Below are 18522 nucleotides of genomic sequence, written 5' to 3'. Positions count from 1 at the left end.
AAGTAGAGAGCAAACTTTTTTCTTTCTCTCCCATCATGCTGGAATTCAGAATCAGCCAGTAAGGGGAACGGGGAGCCGATTCTGGGTAACTACGGGAAGTCCTTCACGGAACACTGCCGTAAAAGAAGGACCAAGGCAACTCATGGGGAAAGAGAGCTTCGACGGCTAACTGAAGCTTCCAAGTTCAGAGGCAGTCTACCTCTGAGTGCAGACTGCTTGGAGAAGTCGCGATAGGGCTAAGCTGACGCCCTCGTGCCTTCTCACAGCCTCCCCCAAAATGTGTGCTGGTGTCCTCGGATGCTTGATCGAATCCAGCGGAGATCTGCTTTGCTGGGCGATGTCGGCCCAGCTGCGTCCTCTCTGCTTCGCTTCCCTTGCAAGGTGGTTGTGACGATAAAATAGGAAGGGGAGAAGCAGGTCTGCCACTCTGAGCTTCAAGGAAGAGTAGGAATAAAAAAAATCCTAGCGTTCTTACGCAAGAGCAGGATGTTTTTGGTGCATCCGTCAAGGAAGACACATTTTAATGCTTTAAACCTTGGCTGAGTTTGGACAGAGTGGATGGGTGAAAATGCATCTTTTGGCTTGTGTCAGAGGTGCTTCCCCCCCCCCCCATGGGGAATGGAGCCTCCTTGCCACTGCCCAGGTCAAACTGCCCACTAGTGGACTACTTCTCCTTTTCTCCAGTGGGAACTGAAGACCCCGTGGGGAAGGGGGTGCCGGTTTTGATCAGGAAAAGAGCATAGGTCAAAGAATTATTTTCCACTTCTGTCATGCTGCCGCCTCGATCCACTTTGGATCTTCTCCTGTCCCCAGCTGCGTATCCAATGATCCGGTCCCTAAAATCAGAGATTGTTGCCAGCTGCTGCTTGGGAAATTCCTGGAGGTTAGCGGCAGTCGATGAGGAGCAGGGAGTTGAAGAGGGGCAGGGGCACCAGAGGGTCTGTCCTGCAAAGCTGCCATTTTCTCCAGGGAAAGGGATCTCTGGAGCAGTGGTGTAGCTGCCACGGGGAGGGGTGGGGACAAATGCCCCGAGCGGGCCCCCGTTCGGTCACATGGGGGTGGAAAATCTCATACCAGCAGCGTTGAAGGTGTTTAACGCTAAGGTGGCCCAGCACCTTTTGTATGGTATCCCCATCTGGATCCAAGCATGGCACCAGAAATTGGAACGCATTCAATCCAATTTCCTATACAAGATCTTTGGCACCCCGCATTGTGTCCCCTATGGTGTTCTTTGTTTGGAATCAGGGCAACATTTATTAGAAACAAGGGCATGGGTTGTAACTTTTTAAGTTTTGGCTGCGTCTTTGTTTCTGCACTGACCCTAACAGTTTGTCCCAGTTAGAAATGAGAGAGCTTCAGCTTTCGAAATGGTGGCTACATATTGAAAAAAAGATCTTTTCCTTGGGCTTCTCTTGGGAGGCCCTACAAATGCTCACCGCTCCGGAGATTTACCATCGCTTAAAGTCTAGATTATTCGATCAAGAATATCAATTTCTCCAGAGCAAAGCGCAATCTCTTGCTCTCCAATATTCTTTGGGATTATCCCTCAGAAATCTAGCCCTGCTATATACCTGGAACATCTTGTTAATTACAATTGCAGATGGGTCATGACTAGAGCAAGGGGTAACTCTTTTCCCTCAGTACATCTTCAAGGTCGCTTCTCTAGTATTCCACAAAATGAGCGTTGCTGTCTATTTTGTCCTGATACAACTATCTCATATTCTGCTTCACTGCTCAAAATACAACAACATCAGAGCTGATTTGAGAACTGTGTTACCAACAGGATTTATGCTCCTTTCTGATAAGTTAAAAATGGCTAAGCTTCTAAATAACTCTAATGTTGAAATCTCTGAAGCTGTTGCTATTTTTTTACTCTGTGTACTGCAAGTTGTGCAATAATGATCTTCTTATTGTACCTGGAATTCTGGACACACACCGGTTTTTATGCCTAATAAAGGTTTTGGATTTGGATTTAGGGGTGGAAAATCACCCCTTCCCCCTTGGCCAGCCCCGGATCGGCCTGGCGGGGCTGCTGCAGGGCACCCCTTGGCTTGGCTCAGCTCAGCTCTGCTAGGCCTGGCAGAGGCCTCAGCCAAGCGCCCCTCAGCCCTGCTCCACCAGGCCTGCTAGAGGCTGCAGCCAGGCACCCCTTGGCTCTGCCCCGCCAGGCTGCCCGGGACCGCTGCTGGCTCAGGTAAGTGGGGTGCAGGGGGTTGCGTGCCGTGGGCACCATTTTGCCCTGGGCGCCATCCCCCCCCTCCCCCCCCGCTATGCCTCTGCTCTGGAGTCTGGAGATCAGTTGTCATCCAAGTACAACTCCTGACCCCCCCTGGAGGTTGGCAGCTCCAGTTGCATTCTTTTTATTGTGGGTTTTTAATAGTCAGTTTAAAATGGACTCTTATTAGGGCACTTTTGTATTTGTTGGCCCTTTGTTGTCCTTCCGAAGCCACCATGGAAATTTGGTGCGGGAAGGTAGCAGCGTGAAAACTTAGAAGACATCAAGAAACGAGAAGCCATCGACACAGCTAGCTGGAAAGATCAGCGCGCTGCGTGGAAACTGCCAAGTTAAGGATGTTTCTAGCATGCAGGCCTCCCTGTTGAAAAGGAGCGTCTTCACAGAGGACGCTTTACACCCGGGACCGCCGCTGAGAATCTGTCCGGAGCAAAGCACCTTGGTCCCTCCAGAGTGCAGGCTATGAAACCTTGCTTGTGTTGCAAGGGACATCTGAACATTCCTCCCAAGGTGTATCTGTGGTAGCTACGCAACATCTAATTGCATTCCTGGGCTGCGGGGAGGCCAAGAATTAACATGAGAATGGACGGCCGCGTACCCTGAGCTGGCAAAACCTGTGAGCGCTGCCTGGACTTCTTTCTCTTGCGTTCCCTGTTGGTTCCCTCTGCTTCCTTCCGCCGAACCCTTGGCGTGTTTGGGCTCATGAAATTACTGGAGGGTTAGACATCAAGCTCTGGTCAGTTAACCTATGAATGAGAAACCACTGGATTGTTTTTAAAGCTCCCTCATTATAATGTGGACAGCACATTTGAAAACACTGAAAACCCACAGTGGCCCCGGTCACTGCTTCAACCAGAAGATGCGTTCTGTTTCACAGTGGCGAGGGAATGCCTCTTCTCAGCAAGACATTTGCTGTGTTTTAGGAGCAGCAGGAGGAGGAGGATGATAAAACAATAATAAAATAACAGTAGGATTTACATCCCACCTTTCCCTCCTGTAAGGAGACTCAAAAGGGCTGACAATCTCCTTGCCCTTCCCCCCTCACAACAAACACACTGTGAGGTAGGTGGGGCTGAGAGAGCTCAGAAGAACTGTAACTAGCCCAAGGTCACCCAGCTGGCATGTGTGGGAGTGCACAGGCTGATCTAGTTCCCCAGATAAGCCTCCGCAGCTCAAGTGGCAGAGCGGGGAACCAAACCTGGGGAAGAGGTGTTTCCCTTTCTCACAGGTGGGGAAGAGACCTCTTCTTAAGAAGGCATCCATTTGTGATCCAGGTCGCAGCATCAACCAGAAGATCAGTACCCAACTTCTCTTTTGCACTGCGTGGGAACCCTTCTTCTTATGTGATTCTCGGCTGCTCCGTTCCCAAAAGTATTCTTTCCCTTTCAGAGATGTTGTTTCTTTTCTATGGATTTATGCAGAGTAAATCGATTGTGGATTAAATCTCAGCAGTGGCGTAGGAGGTTAAGAGCTCGTGTATCTAATCTGGAGGAACCAGATTTGATTCCCAGCTCTGCCGCCTGAGCTGTGGAGGCTTCTCTGGGGAATTCAGATTAGCCTGGGCACTCCCACACACGCCAGCTGGGTGACCTGGGGCTAGTCACAGCTTCTCGGAGCTCTCTCAGCCCCACCCACCTCACAGGGTGTTTGTTGTGAGGGGGGAAGGGCAAGGAGATTGTCAGCCCCTTTGAGTCTCCTTACAGGAGAGAAAGGGGGGATATAAATCCAAACTCCTCCTCCTCCTCCTCCTCCTCCTCTTCTTCCTCTTCTTCTTCTTCTTCTTCTTCTTCTTCTTCTTCTTCTTCTTCTTCTTCTTCTTCTTCTTCTTCTTCTTCTTCTTCTTCTTCTTCTTCTTCTTCTTCTTCTTCTTCTTCTTCTTCTTCTAATGGGATATTCCTGCAACAACCCGATGCACGTTTTCCCGGGAGCACATCCCATTAGAGCTGACAGGTGTGGGATTGGGTGGCAGGACGCTTTCACGGATTTGCTCCCTCCCTTGCCTCCTGGCAGTGTTTTGAAGGTTCTGAAACAGTGGAAATAATTTCCTCCAACAGAGACTTCACCCAGGAGGTCACTGACTTATGTCCGCACTGACAGTCTTTGTCTCTGAGGTCTCCGCCCGTGACCCCAAAGTTTACTGCGCAACACTCTTGCCGTGCCACCCTGTGACCTCCAGCTTCCGTGTGTCTCGCCAGCCCTCCAGTATTGTTACAATCAAATAGTTTAAACTTGCTGAGGCATTTTGGTAACTCACGGAGCAACTGGGGTCGTGCACCGAACAGGGGCGTTGCTTCTGCATCTGAAAAACCATTTGCACACTTCAGGCGGGCGGGTCCACTGAGAGCGTACGGAACCAAGGAACCCAAGTGTGAGGGGAGAGAGGGAAGGGTGTGCTTGATCGTGGCCTGGAATCGCAGAGCATGGGCTGGGCAGAATGTGGCTCTTCTCTGGATCTTTTTTGTTGGTTTGGTTGGTTTATGACTTGCTTGTGGAGCGGTTGGAGAGGCGCTCCGGATTAAAATCTGGCTCAGCGGGTTGTCGTCTTTCGCGCACGTAGCTCATTCCGTGCAACGGTCGGCATGCGCCTCTTTTTGCACTCAGCAGAGCCGAAGCCCCGCGGCTTTGCAGGCATCTCTTGAGTCTTGGGAAAGAAAAGTCAGGCTGCTTTCGAAACGTGTCACGTGTGAAGCCCCTCTTAGCAGCCGTGCGGATCCAGCATGAAAAAGGGGCTCTTTTTTCCTTTCCTTTCCTTTCCTTTCTTTTCCTGTTTCCTGTTTCCTTTTTTGCTCCGGACGGTGCTGGAATCCCCCCCCCCTTCTCCAGAGGAAGACCCAGACAAACGGCTGTCCTTTTGTGAGGGCCCTTTTGGCCTGGCCTGTCTTTACAGCTGTGTTCTCCGTTGGCAGGGAAGGGGAAGGCGCGGGGGAGACCGGGTCACTGTGTTTAATTTAAAGATTGGGCCCGTGTTGTCTCTGCTATCCAGGCAACACATGCTTGTCGAGAGAATTTTTGGCAGGGAGGCTTGAGTGGGCGGGTTGTGTCTTCTTCCACCTCCCCGGCGCCAAAACTCCAATGGAGAAGGGAGAGCCTGGTTACGGCTTTTCAAGGAGCCCTTGCCATAGAGTTTGGACTGAGCCGAATTTCCCAATGCAGCCAGGAGAGCTGTCCAGAGGAGCAGGAATTCGAACCCAAGACTGCCCGTGCATCAAAATCCAGCGCAAATATCTGCCCTCATACCTTTGGGACCGCATTACCCCATATGTCCCTACTAGGCCTCTGCGTTCAGCAGAGGCCAATCTGCTGGTAGTCCCTGGCCCCTCAATGATGCGGCTGGCCTCCACCCGGGCCAGGACCTTTACAGCCCTGGCCCCTGCCTGGTGGAACACTCTTCCTCCAGCTGTCCGGGCCCTGCGGGATCTTGGTGATTTCCGCAGGGCCTGCAAGACGGAGTTGTTCCGCCGGGCTTTTGGAGTGTCCAGCCACTGAAAGTGCCCCCCCCCCTTCCATTCCCATGGAATCAGGGGCAATTATCATCTATAGGACTCATCCTTTCTTCTCTCCTCTCGGGAGGGTTTCAGGAGGACTTTTGCGGGCATTGTTCATATATTAATTGCTGCATTTTAATTTACATTATTGAGAGATTATTTTGTATTTGACTTTTATGTTTATCTGTATTTGAATTTCATGTTGTTCACCACCCAGAGCCCTTCGGGGGTTGGGCGGTATATACGTTTGAAAAACAAACAAACAAATAAATAAATAGTTGGATGCCGGCTTCAGCCCCTGGGAGCCATATTTTGGCGCCTCTTTTTTACAGCACGTCACTGATGGATTGGCTGATTGATTTTATTGGATGTATATTCTGCCCTTACAATTACAACCATTAAAAACAGTAAGAATACAGAAGCTCTACTGTAAAATTAATAATACCATTAAAAACCTACATAATATCTGCAGATGGCAGCTAATATAATAGACATCTCCCTATCTCAAGACCAAAGAAACAGGAAAGAAACAAAATGAAGAAGGGCGGGGAGCACTCAGGGCGTGCGCTGGTGGGTGGGAGACGGTCAGGTGTCCTGTTTCTTAGGCACACAAAAAGAGCTCTGTGGTCAAAGGTCCAGCAGCCCAGTTTCCCTTTCCTGACCAGGAAGCTCCTAAAGGCGCTGCCCTTGGGCCTGGTGGGAACCTCAGGCTGCCAACTTCCAGACAGGACCTGGAGATCTTTCAGAATCACAACTGATCTCCAGAGATCAGTTCCCTCAGAGGAAAAGGCAGCTTTGGAGGGTGGGCTTTATGGCATTGTTATGCCCTGCTGTGTTCCCTCCTCTACCCAAACCCACCCTCCGCACTCACCGCCCCCAACCCGTCACTGGCATCCCTAACAGAGGCTTCGTTTACCCCCGTCGTTCCTCCCAGAGGCTTTCTAAAGCTGACCAGCATAACACCCAGAGAGAGCTTGGGGGGCCATAAGAACATAAGAACAAGCCAGCTGGATCAGACCAGAGTCCATCTAGTCCAGCTCTCTGCTACTCGCAGTGGCCCACCAGGTGCCACTGGGAGCTCACATGCAGGAGGTGAAAGCAAGGGCCTTCTGCTGCTGCTGCTGCTGCTCCCAAGCACCTGGTCTGCTCAGGCATTTGCCATCTCAGATCAAGGAGGATCAAGATTGGTAGCCATAAATCGACTTCTCCTCCATAAATCTATCCAAGCCCCTTTTAAAGCTATCCAGGTGAGTGGCCATCACCACCTCCTGGGGCAGCATATTCCAAACACCAATCACACGTTGCGTGAAGAAGTATTTCCTTTTACTAGTCCTAATTCTTCCCCCCAGCATTTTCAATGAATACCCCCTGGTTCAAGTATTGTGAGAAAGAGAGAACAATTTCTCTCTGTCCACATTTTCTACCCCATGCATCATTTTATAGACTTCAATCATATCCCCCCTCAGACGTCTCCTCTCCAAACCAAAGAGTCCCAAACGCTGCAGCCTCTCCTCATGATCCAACCTCGGTGAGCTGTGGCCAGCACAGTGCGCTCCTGTGCTTCCGAGCATAGCTTGTTTGTGCCGAGCGCCTCGCTTGCGTGAAACCTTGGGGAAATGTGCCCAGGCTCTGAAGGGGGAACAAATGGATGTACAGGTGTCTGGAGCTGTCAGGGTGCTCTGTCCGGGCATGACAAAACTTTGAGATCGGGGCATGCCAGGAAATGATGCCAGAGATCAGCTCGGCCTGTTTAACCCCAACAATGTGTGGCTTTGTTTACAGGGAGAAAGCCACTCTGCACATGTTCAGCACGCCACCCCCATTTTGCCTGTCCCAGGGCTGATTCCAAAAAGGGTGGAAGGAAGCGCAGGAGGGGGAGGCTGTAAGAATGAACTTTGCAGGCATTCTCCACGGTCCCCAATAAATGGGAAGTTTTAAAGAAATCAGCAAGAGAGAAAAAAACATGATCGTTGGCCAGGAGTCTGCTATCACTCCCCTTCATACATGCAAACCCCAGGATTATCAGGTGGGGAGAAGAAACAGTCTGCCCCCCCCCCCCCAAAAAAAACTTTTGTATCCAAGATCAGACAATGGTATCAATTCAGAGCAGCTGGTTGCATCCGGAGCAGGAGATAATCGCCCTGAATGGACCTATCTTCCCTCCGAGGGGGCTGGGGGAGAAGCCGGGAGGGTGCCGGGGCAGAGAAACACATGCAGATGTTCAATTAATAACCTGGGCCTGGGCTCTGTTTGCACTGGTCCGCATTGTTTGTCAAGTAACAACAGTTGCTACGGTGACGCGGTCCACTCCCGTTTCCAGGCGCTGGTTGCCAGGCGACGGATAGAATGCTTCCCAAACTAAACAATGCCATCTCCCCAGCCATCCGCCCTCCTCCTTTCTCCCATTAACTGGCTCGAAAAACACACTAAAATATGTCAGGGTTATTTGTCAGTCCTTCCAGGATGACTGCAATAATAATAATTTTGAAAAAAAAAATTTCTTCCCCGTGGCAGCAGGAAAGAAGCCGACCGTTTCGCTGTACGTCGTGCAGAAATACAACCAAACTCTGCGCTCACCCCCCCCCCCCCCGTGCAGTCACCTTCGAAAAGCAAGTGCCCAGGAAAAGAATAAAATGTTGCTGTTGAACGCGAGTCTCTCCGCCATGGAGACGACAGAGGTTTTGCAGCAATGTCCTCTCTCTTTCAGTCTCCCCCCTTGTTTGTTTTTGCCTATAGCAAATGAAATGTCAGGGAGGATTTTTCAGGGATTCTCTGCTTGCAGCGGGGTCTGCCACCCAACGGGAAAGTTTGAGCTGGCGTTCATCTCCCTTGGCGCCTGCTCTTTTGACGCTGCTTTTGCCAGCTCATTGGCATCGAAGAGGTGCGCCGTGCGGTCTTTATCCTCGGCCCGTGTGTCTCACAGATTGTGCTCGCTTATCGACGTGCAAGTCAGGCAGAGGCGCACAGTTCCATGCAGGCAGTTGGCAGATGAGCCTCATTGGCGTTCAGGGGACACAGAGTTGAAACACGGGATGTTTGGGGAAGAGTGAAACGAGGGTGACCGATTTGAAATTCGCCCCCAGTTTGCAAGTCCAGGTCAGGCTGAGTGTGGTGTTGGCTGGAAATCTCACCCCACCATCTTTCATGTCCCCAAAAGACACCAAAGTGACACTCTGCGCCTGCTGAGCAAAATCCTTCAGTCGCTTGCTGTGTTCCAAGTCACAGAGGTTGCCTGAGGGACCCATCGCGAGGAACTTTCCCGGTCCCCTGGCCTCTGCTTTTAATTTCGGATCCTGTGTGGCTCTTGTGCAGTTAAGTTGTCTGAGTAGGAAGAAAAGGCCGGAGACTTCCACAGTGCTCTGGCTATTTCCTGGGACCCGTCCCGTGAAGATAATTTTGTTCTGCTTTTTGAGGATTGCGTCTTAAAATATTGTTACATGGTTTTTGCCTGCAGGGGCGACCACTTTCTATCCCATCCAATGAAAGATTTTGTCCCTATTGTCCGAACCAAGTCGAAACATTAAATCATATGATCTTCTTCTGTCCTAAGTACTCAAACATCAGATACTTATTACCGCAACCATATACCATAAAGCACTAACTTGTCCACCTGACTTGCAAATGAACTTCCTTCTCAACAGCAAGAAACAGGAGACACTGGAAAAGACGCTGGAATTTCTACTGCAAGTGATTGCTGTACAGAACCAAGGAAAATAGCAAGGAACTTGACCTGCTTATATTACTCACTGCATTATTTTATTTATTTTTTACTCTGTATGCCTAATAAAGGTTATCGATGATGATGGTTTGCCTGCACATCAGCATCCTTCAGGGCCCAGCTCTTGCTTGGGGACCACGACAAATTAAACCGCATAGTGCCATGGTGGCGAACCTGTGGCGCTCCAGATGTTCATGGACTACAATTCCCATCAGCCCCCAACCAACCAACCAACCCCCAACCAACCACTGGCATGGTGCAGTGGTGGCGAACCTATGGCACGGGTGCCAGAGGTGGCACTCAGAGCCCTTTCTGTGGGCACGCACACACAGAGTTGGTCGTGAGATTTCCCCCCCCCACACACACACATCTAGGCTGGCCTGGGCCACTGGACTTAATGTGCCTGCACCTCAGCGAGCAGGGAGGAATCAGCTGGCGGGCCTGGTGCCTGTGCTCCAGGTGGCTGCTGCCCCGGAGGGTGGGGGGGGGGCAAGGCTGCAGAGATGCTAGAGCGGTGCAGAGTGGCACATGTGGGACTTGCTGGAGGCTACAGCAGGCTGGACCCTGCTCAAGGGGATTATTCAGGTTAAATTGCCACGTTGGCACTTTGCAATAAATAAGTGGGTTTTGGGTTGCAATTTGGGCACTCGGTCTCAAAAAGGTTCGCGATCACTGGCATAGTGGATAATGGATGCATTTTTGTCCGTGGATAATGGAATCATAGGGCACCATGGGAAATGGATAAAGGCTGGGGTTTGGGGTTAGCCTGTGAATGCTGGAGGGCGGGTGAGTCGCATGTGCAGTGCATAGAGGTCTGATGCCTAAATGCCACAGCAATGGGAGGTGCTTGCAGAGTCTATAAATGCTGAGATGCTGTGAGCCACAGTTGAGGTGCATGCACGGATGCTGGGGCACACGTGCAGTGCTGAGTGTAAGGCTGAACACACTCAAACGCAGTTAACTTAAAGAAAAGAACTTTGTTGATTTGCGTCGCCCTAAATACAGTGGAACCTCGGTTTTCGTTGGTAATCCGCCCGAAAAGAATCAACGAAAACCGAAGCCGATGAAAACCGAGGCAAACTTTTCCATAGGAATCAATGTAAATCCAATTAATCCGTACTAGGCACTCCAAAAAACATACCAAAAACACATTTTTGGGTGAATAAACATAGTGCTTAATGCTGAAAACAGATGGGAGGATCCACGTCACTTGCAAAGGCAGGTAGTTCGAATCCGGATTCACCCCCACAACTATTGCAACTGAGAGCAGTCAGTGCACCTCTCCACTGTGATTTTTGTCGTATATTCCCCCGCAAAGCTATCTAGTGGCAGCCAATTTCACAGGTTGTTTGTGAGCTAAAGGAGGATTTGCGAATCTTTCGCTACCTGGCTTCTTTGGGTGACCTCCCCAGGCTCAGGTTATGAAAGAGGAAGGGGGGAAGTTCTTTCTTCACAACAGTTAAAATTGTATAAAATCTCACTCATCCCCATCACTGGTCATTTTTTATTTCTGTGAATCTGAAAGCCCCAAACTCCCTGACCTTTCCTCACAAAGAGGTTCTCTAACCCTATAACTATTTAAGGACGTAGGTAAGGGTTTTTTTTTTCTCGGATTCAAAACCCCACATTCATGTCCGAAGCTCCGCCCCCGTTTGTGGGTTTGTCTGTATTTTTAGTATTTGTTGGTTTTTGGCCTGCAGGGGGCGCATTGTTTGGGCTAGCAGCACCAAACTTTCAGGGATTGTTTGGGGGAATTCCTGATGCTACTACCCAGGTTTGGTGAGGTTTGGTTCAGGGGGTCCAAAGCTATGCACTCCCAAAGGGGGTGACCCATTCTTCACTGTTTCCAAGGGGAGCTAATAGAAGATGGGGGCTACACCTTTGAGGGTCCATAGCTTTGGACACCCTGAACTAAATTTCACCAAATGTGGGAGGTATCATCAGGAGGGTCTCTTACTGATACACCCAGGTTTTGTGAAGTTTGGTCCAGGGGGTCCAAAGCTATGGACTTCCAAAGGGGGTGCCCCATCCCCCATTGTTTCCAATGGAAGGTAATAGGAGATGGGGGTCCATAACTTTGGACCCCCTGAACCAAACTTCACCAGACCTGGGTAGTATCATTAGGAGAGTCTCCTAAAGATACACTGAAAGTTTGGTGCTTCTAGCTTAACAATTGCACCCCTGACAGCAGGCACCCCCCAAATTTCTCCAGATTTTCCTTTTAAATCCACCCCCTTCGGCATGGATTTAAAGGGAGAATCTGAGGTCCTCAGTTTAGAAGAAGAAGAAGAGTTTGGATTTATATCCTCCTTTTCTCTCCTGTAGGAGACTCAAAGGAGCTTACAATCTCCTTGACCTTCCCCGCTCACAACAAACACCCTGTGAGGTGGGTGGGGCTGAGAGAGCTCAGAAGAACTGTGACTAGCCTAAGGTCACCCAGCTGGCATGTGTGGGAGTGCACAGGCTAATCTGAATTCCCCAGATAGGCCTCCACAGCTCAAGTGGCAGAGCTGGGAATCAAACCCGGTTCCTCCAGATTAGAATGCACCTGCTCTTAACCACTACGCCACATTGAAAGTGATGGTGTTTCACGGTGGGGGATAATCCACCCCAAAACAGCATCACTTTCAATGTTCTTTAACTGGGGACCCCAGATTCTCCCTTTAAGGTGGATTTAAAAGGAGAATTTGGGCTCTCTTGTTTAAACACCATTGAAAGTGATGCTGTTTGGGGGTGGATTCCAGCATCACAGCGGCTGCCCGGAGGGGGGGGGGGGGCTCAGATTTTGCACTGGGCTCCATTTTCCCTAGCTATGCCTCTGCCCAGAGGGGAGGGCAGAAGGAACTGCCAGCCGCTGACTGGGAGCCCAGCTGGTGGGGGGCAGGGGAGGGCAGGGCAGGGGAGTCTGCCGTCCCCGGCCTTGGAGAGCTGCTTTTATAAGTGCTAGGACGGGGGCGGGGCTTGTGGAGGCGTGGCCATGCCCTAGGGGCAGGTGTGGGTGTGGCCCCGCCCCTGACCCCCCCCCCCATAAAAAATCTATACCTACGTCCTTGTAACAAACAAGAACACTAGGACCAGCTTCAGAGCCAGTGGACCAATGTTGCACCAGAAAGTTGTCCAAAGAGGTCTGTTTCTGACGCCTCTTTAAGATTTGTCTGAAAAGGGGCAAGACATTGTCATTAAACAAGTTGCAGACACGGCCGGCAACAGCTTTGTCCGGGTGATTTTGCTCCACAAACCCCTGCCCCTGACTGCAAATCGATGAAAACCGAGGCAAATTTTTCACTGAAAAAATCGATGAAAACCGAAGACAATGAAAACCCCCAATGTATTTATTTTATTTCTGAACTCAACAACACCCAATCAGCTTTCTCCCCCCGCCCAGTCTCTGGCCTCTCATTGGCCGTGAAGCTCCGGTGGGATGTAGCTTCTCAGTTTGCTTTCCCTGCTCTTGTTGGGAAAAGGCGGGAGCCGGTGCATGCTGGGAGTTGTAGTCCTGACACTGAGGGCGGTAATGCAACATCTCGAAGCATGCATTGGCACCAAAAGGTAGGGCAATTGGATCGTTTTTGAATCGTATCTTCAGGTCAAAATACCAACACCGGCGTGGCTGCTTCACCGATGGAGGACAGGGAAGATGGACAGAGCATCAGCGCAACAGACGCCCTTCAAAAATGTATCCTAGTGGTGGGATAGTGAAGTGACCCTCAGTGTGAATATATGGGTGGCCCTCTTCACAGCTCTGGAGTATTGAAGGTTATCTTCCCTCCAGAGATAATAAATAGTGCATAATAACAATTTAAGGACTACAGCCCTAGAAAGCATTTATACTTACAATCATTTAAACACTTTCTAGGATTGTGGTCCTTTTTAAACTAATCTAGAAAAAAATCTTGTAGCTCTTCTGTTCTTTAGATTCAGTATTCTGCTTATAGAAGATGCAGCATAGTTTCTGGAGAAATTGTTACATACCTGGACTTACCTTGTTATTTGACCTCAGTTATCTCCAGTCACGGTGCCTCCTTCGCAGCTCGGGCGTTCTGTTTTGCTCTTTGTTAGCTTTATTTGTGGTTATTTGAAGAGATAGAAAAAGTGCAGAGAAGAGCAACGAGGATGATTGAGGGACTGGAGCACCTTCCTTATGAGGAGAGGCTGCAGCGTTTGGGACTCTTTTGTTTAGAGAGGAGACGTCTGAGGGGGGATATGATTGAAGTCTATAAAATTATGCATGGGGTAGAAAATGTTGACAGAGAAACATTTTTCTCTCTTTCTCACAATACTAGAACCAGGGGGCATGCATTGAAAATGCTGGGGGGAAGAATTAGGACTAGTAAAAGGAAACACTTCTTCACGCAACTTGTGATTGGTGTTTGGAATATGCTGCCCCAGGAGGTGGTGATGGCCACTCACCTGGATAGCTTTCAAAGGGGCTTGGACAGATTTATGGAGGAGAAGTCGATTTATGGCTCCCAATCTTGATCCTCTTTGATCTGAGATTGCAAATGCCTTAACAGTCCAGGTGCTTGGGAGCAACAGCCGCAGAAGGCCATTGCTTTCACCTCCTGCATGTGAGCTCCCAATGGCACCTGGTGGGCCACTGCGAGTAGCAGAGAGCTGGACTAGATGGACTCTGGTCTGATCCAGCTGGCTTGTTCTTATGTTCTTATGTTACTCTTCCTTTTATTGTAATTCTTTACTTAGACTTCACCTTTATATTATTACACACAATATACTCTTGTTTACAGCCATGTTATGTGGTAGGTTTCTTTTGTTTTGTATACTTTGTTCCACCACATTTCTTCTTCTCTTGTTTTGCCTCTTAATAACCTTACCAGGTGGGTCGTGTTCCCAGCCCTCTTCTCCTGTAAAAGGCCATTGTAACACAATCCAGCAGAAAGCTGCCATTTGCCAACCCAGAGTGACTCGGCAGTTCTCGCAGCTATCTGAAGGACATTGGTGGAGAGATTAGGTAAACAACTGTGGGGAGGGTGAGGCAGAGGAGTGGGGCCACCGCAGAAAAGGCCCCGCATCCATTTCGTGCTCTTCTGATCTCAGAAAGCGAGGGCGCCCAGAGATAACGATGTATGCGAACTGGAGGATTTGTGTGCATTTCAGATCGGAGGCAGGGGACAGACAGGGAGAGAGAGAGACTTTCTAAAATCTGCCTAGCGTATCGGTGGCAGAGAGGACATTTATCCTTGCAGAAATCCTACCAGATGTTACCAAGGTCATGTTGGGAACTTTGTGGCCAGGTGAGGTTCAAAAGCTGAGTTTCCTTTGTCTTAGTTTGATACTCTGACTGCTCAACCACACTGTTTGAATGTGTAGCTCAGGCAAAGACATTCTGGAGGAATTTGGAAAATGTTTGCAATTGAGAGCCAGTGTGGTGCAGTAGGATCCAAGAGTCCCAGGTTTGGATCTAAGACAGTGGTGGCGAACCTATGGCATGGGTGCCAGAGGTGGCACTCAGAGCCCTCTCTGTGGGCACGTTCAAACAGAATGCCCCCTCCCCATCTAGGCTGGCCTGGGCTGCTGTGCTCAATTATTAGAATTAAACCTAAGACCTAGTTTTGGGGAAGCAGTGTAGGTAACCCTGTTAAGCACTGTTAAACCCCACTGATTTTCATGCAAAGAACTAAAGCACGATCCTTTACCTGGGAGTAAGCTCGGTTGCTGGCAATGGGGCTTGCTTCTGAGTAAACCCTCCTAGGGTCATGATTCACCCATTGGAAGAGTTGCACGGTTGCTTCAAAGCAAAGCCACCGACTACCACCAAGCTTACTCCTGAGTAACGCACACCTCAGAACCAGCCATTTTTTCTAAACTAAAACCTCAGTGTTCAGGTTAAATTGCCGTGTTGGCACTTTGCGATTAATAAGTGGGTTTTGGGTTGCAATTTGGGCACTCGGTCTTGAAAAGGTTCGCCATCACTGATCTAAGAAGAGAAGAAGAATAAAAGTTTGGATTTCTACCCCGTTTTTTCCACCTTAAGGAGTCTCAAAGTGGCTTACAAGCTCCTTCCCTTCTTCTCCCCACAAGTCATCTTGTGCGACAGGTAGGACTGAGAAAGTTCTGAGAGAAATGTACTGGCCCAAGGTCACCCAGCATTCTTCATGTGGAGGAACGGGGAAACAAATCCAGTTCCCCATATTAGAATCTGCTGCTCATGTGGAGGAGTGGGGAATCGAACCCAGTTCTCCAGACTAGAGTCCATTGCTCAACTCCTACACCACGCTGGCACTCTTGGGTGCCCTTGGGACAGTCAATGTCTCTCATCCTAACCTACCTAACAGGATTGTTGTGAGATTAAAATAGAGGAGAGAAGAACTTTGGGTCTCCATTGAAGAAAGTAAAATAAACAATTTCTGGATGCATTTCAGAGCGATCCTCCATGCAAATTGTGTGCAGAATGAACAAGAAGGTGGTTGCAGAATCTTGAGTGGGTCTCAGAAGCAAAGGTGGTGATGGTCCCATCCGGAGGAGCTTGGCTGTAATTAAATTCATCTCTGGGGAGGGGGAGGCCGAGGAGTGGGGCCACTTCAGAAAAGGCCCCGCATTCATCTTGTGCTCTTCTGACGTTAGGTTGAGCAGTTGAGCTCTTCAGTTGAGCACGTTAGGTTGAGACGTTAGGTTGAGCTCTTCAGTTGAGCAAACTGTCCACCTGAACTGCCAAATCTTGACTTTTTTTGCCATGAACTATAACCCCTCCCTTTTATGTAATCATGATGCTTTGGCATGGTTTGCAACAGTCCTGCAAAGTCAGCTCAAGCCTATTATAGTTTGTGTGTTGATCTCTTCCCCACTACACCTTGCCAGATTTCTCCAAGGAATGAGGGGGGATATGATTGAAGTCTATAAAATTATGCATGGGGTAGAAAATGTCGACAGAGAGAAATTTTTCTCTCTTTCTCACGATACTAGAACCAGGGGGCATCCATTGAAAATGCTGGGGGGAAGAATTAGGACTAATAAAAGGAAACACTTCTTCACGCAACGTGTGATTGGTGTTTGGAATATGCTGCCACAGGAGGTGGTGATGGCCACTCACCTGGATAGCTTTAAAAAGGGCTTGGACAGATTTATGGAGGAGAAGTCGATTTATGGCTACCAATCTTGATCCTCCTTGATCTCAGATTGCAAATGCCTTAACAGACCAGGTGATCGGGAGCAACAGCCACAGAAGGCCATTGCTTTCACCTCCTTCCTGTGAGCTCCCAAAGGCACCTGGTGGGCCACTGCGAGTAGCAGAGAGCTGGACTAGATGGACTCTGGTCTGATCCAGCTGGCTTGTTCTTATGCTCTTAATGAGGGAGCATATAATTGCGGGGGGGCTGATTTGTTTCAACTGTGTTTCACAACCTTTTTTCTCCTTGAGAATTGTGAGGCTTGGGATACCCAGATGCAAACAAGAGTATTGCTGGGCGGGAGGAAGAAGACTGGCCACCGCAGGGGGATCTACTGCAATCGCTTTTTTTGACACGGCTGTTACAGATCTTGAAAAGAGATCCAGTGACCCTCTTCCTTATATGCTTCCACCCTCCTTTAAAGAGGAGGTTACCTGTGTACCCCTCCCCTTTTGATTTGTCACATTTATTTATTTTAAAAGAACTTAAGCAAAAAAAGAAGCAGAGAGAATAGCCGTAATGGCCAGATCACCACGGAAATGGCTCTACGGCCGTGGTGGCGAACCTTTGGCACTCCAGATGTTGTGGACTACAATTCCCATCAGCCCCTGCCAGCATGGCCAACTGGGGCTGATGGGAATTGTCGTCCATAACATCTGGAGTGCCAAAGGTTCGCCACCACTGCTCTACGGTGTCAAACTCAGGGAGATTTTTCATCTCAAACTGTTCTCAAGATGCTCCGGTATAAATGAAGACCCTTTCCCTTCTGGACATGGGTTCAAATATAGTAGAGTAGAAGCTTGTTTTGTTAAGCAGACGTTCTAGCAGTTCATGAGTTTGTAGGTTTAGAATAGTTTAATAACCGATGGGAACCGTAGACCCATCCACAGGACCACCTCAGCCCCATCCTGATCTCCCCCAGTCTAAGATGGGTCCCAGTGGTGACCTGCCACCAATTATCTCTTCCTCGCTCGGTTGAGAGAACTGAAAAGTGGACGATTCTGCAACTCCCCGAAGGTCACCGGGCGTAGCAAGGCCAGAAATAGAAGCCAGAAGTTGCTGCTTGCCCTCTCCCCGACTCTTGCTGTCTCCCTGTTTTATTTTATTTTTTTAATAGTTCCGTTTTCCTGTTGCTTGGTCCCTGCCTGGATACCGAGCCAGCTCAGGGTAAACAGAGACGGTTTCCAGGGACTCCATCTGTCCCGAGCGCCTGCCTTGTTCGCTCGCAAGTCAGAGTTTGCTTTTTTTGCTGACGCAAGAGGCGGCGTCTGTCTGTGGGCCCCCCCTCCCAGCATTCCCTGCGTTACAAAGGCTGGAGGTATTTGACCACTTTGGAGTTTGCTCTATAATAACCCTAAAGGATAGGGAAGGGCTTATTGGTGTTTTTTTTTTTAAGATTGGCTGGTTTTTTAACTAAACACCACGTGGCTTTGCTTTCTGGAGAGAGCCAGGATGACTTCAGACTTAGGGCTTTTAGGTCCAGCATCTGCCAATGGTGCGCTGTGCAGCACTGGTCCAGTTCCTTTCTCCGCTGAGCAGGAGGACAATCTTCTGCTGGGACCTTCCCACCACATAGTCCCAGAGGCAGGATTAAATCTTCAACTTCCTGCCTTTGGTGGAAGTCATCCTCCACTCCTCCGTTTCTTTCATGTCTTGCTTTTTCTTCTCTGTGCTAGACTTAATCCTTTTCCTCTATTCTTATTCTGGTTCTGGTTTTTTAAATTGCCCCCTTCATGCTGCATCTGGTCCCTTATCTAGACCTTTAAAGGCTCTATCTCAGTGATGGCGAACCTTTTCGAGACCAAGTGCCCAAACTGCAACCCAAAACCCACTTATTTATCGCAAAGTGCCAACACGGTAATTTAACCTGAATACTGAGGTTTTAGTTTAGAAAAAACGGTTGGCTTCAAGGCATACGTTACTCGGTAGTAAGCTTGGTGGTAGTCGGTGGCTTTGCTTTGA

The 18522-nt window shown here is 49.3% G+C and overlaps 1 protein-coding gene across 4 annotated transcripts in view; it reads left to right on the top strand.

Annotated features, from left to right (window-relative positions):
* Nucleotides 1-18522, top strand: part of RFX2 (regulatory factor X2) — a 73195-nt gene that overhangs the window by 16193 nt on the left and 38480 nt on the right. The window contains exons 1-2 of one of the 4 annotated variants that reach the window (XM_048498914.1): nt 14302-14405; nt 14552-14688. The exons of the other annotated variants lie outside the window; for them this stretch is intronic. Coding sequence (XP_048354871.1) covers nt 14667-14688 — 22 coding nt within the window. The 5' untranslated portion in view covers nt 14302-14405; nt 14552-14666. Of the gene's footprint in view, nt 1-14301; nt 14406-14551; nt 14689-18522 lie in introns of those variants that run through there. 4 annotated transcript variants of the gene reach the window in all.

This window comes from Sphaerodactylus townsendi, linkage group LG05 (assembly GCF_021028975.2).
Source record: "Sphaerodactylus townsendi isolate TG3544 linkage group LG05, MPM_Stown_v2.3, whole genome shotgun sequence".
NCBI lineage: Eukaryota > Metazoa > Chordata > Lepidosauria > Squamata > Sphaerodactylidae > Sphaerodactylus > Sphaerodactylus townsendi.
Note: the sequence above shows the minus strand (reverse complement) of the source record. Positions and strands in the feature narration are given on the sequence as shown.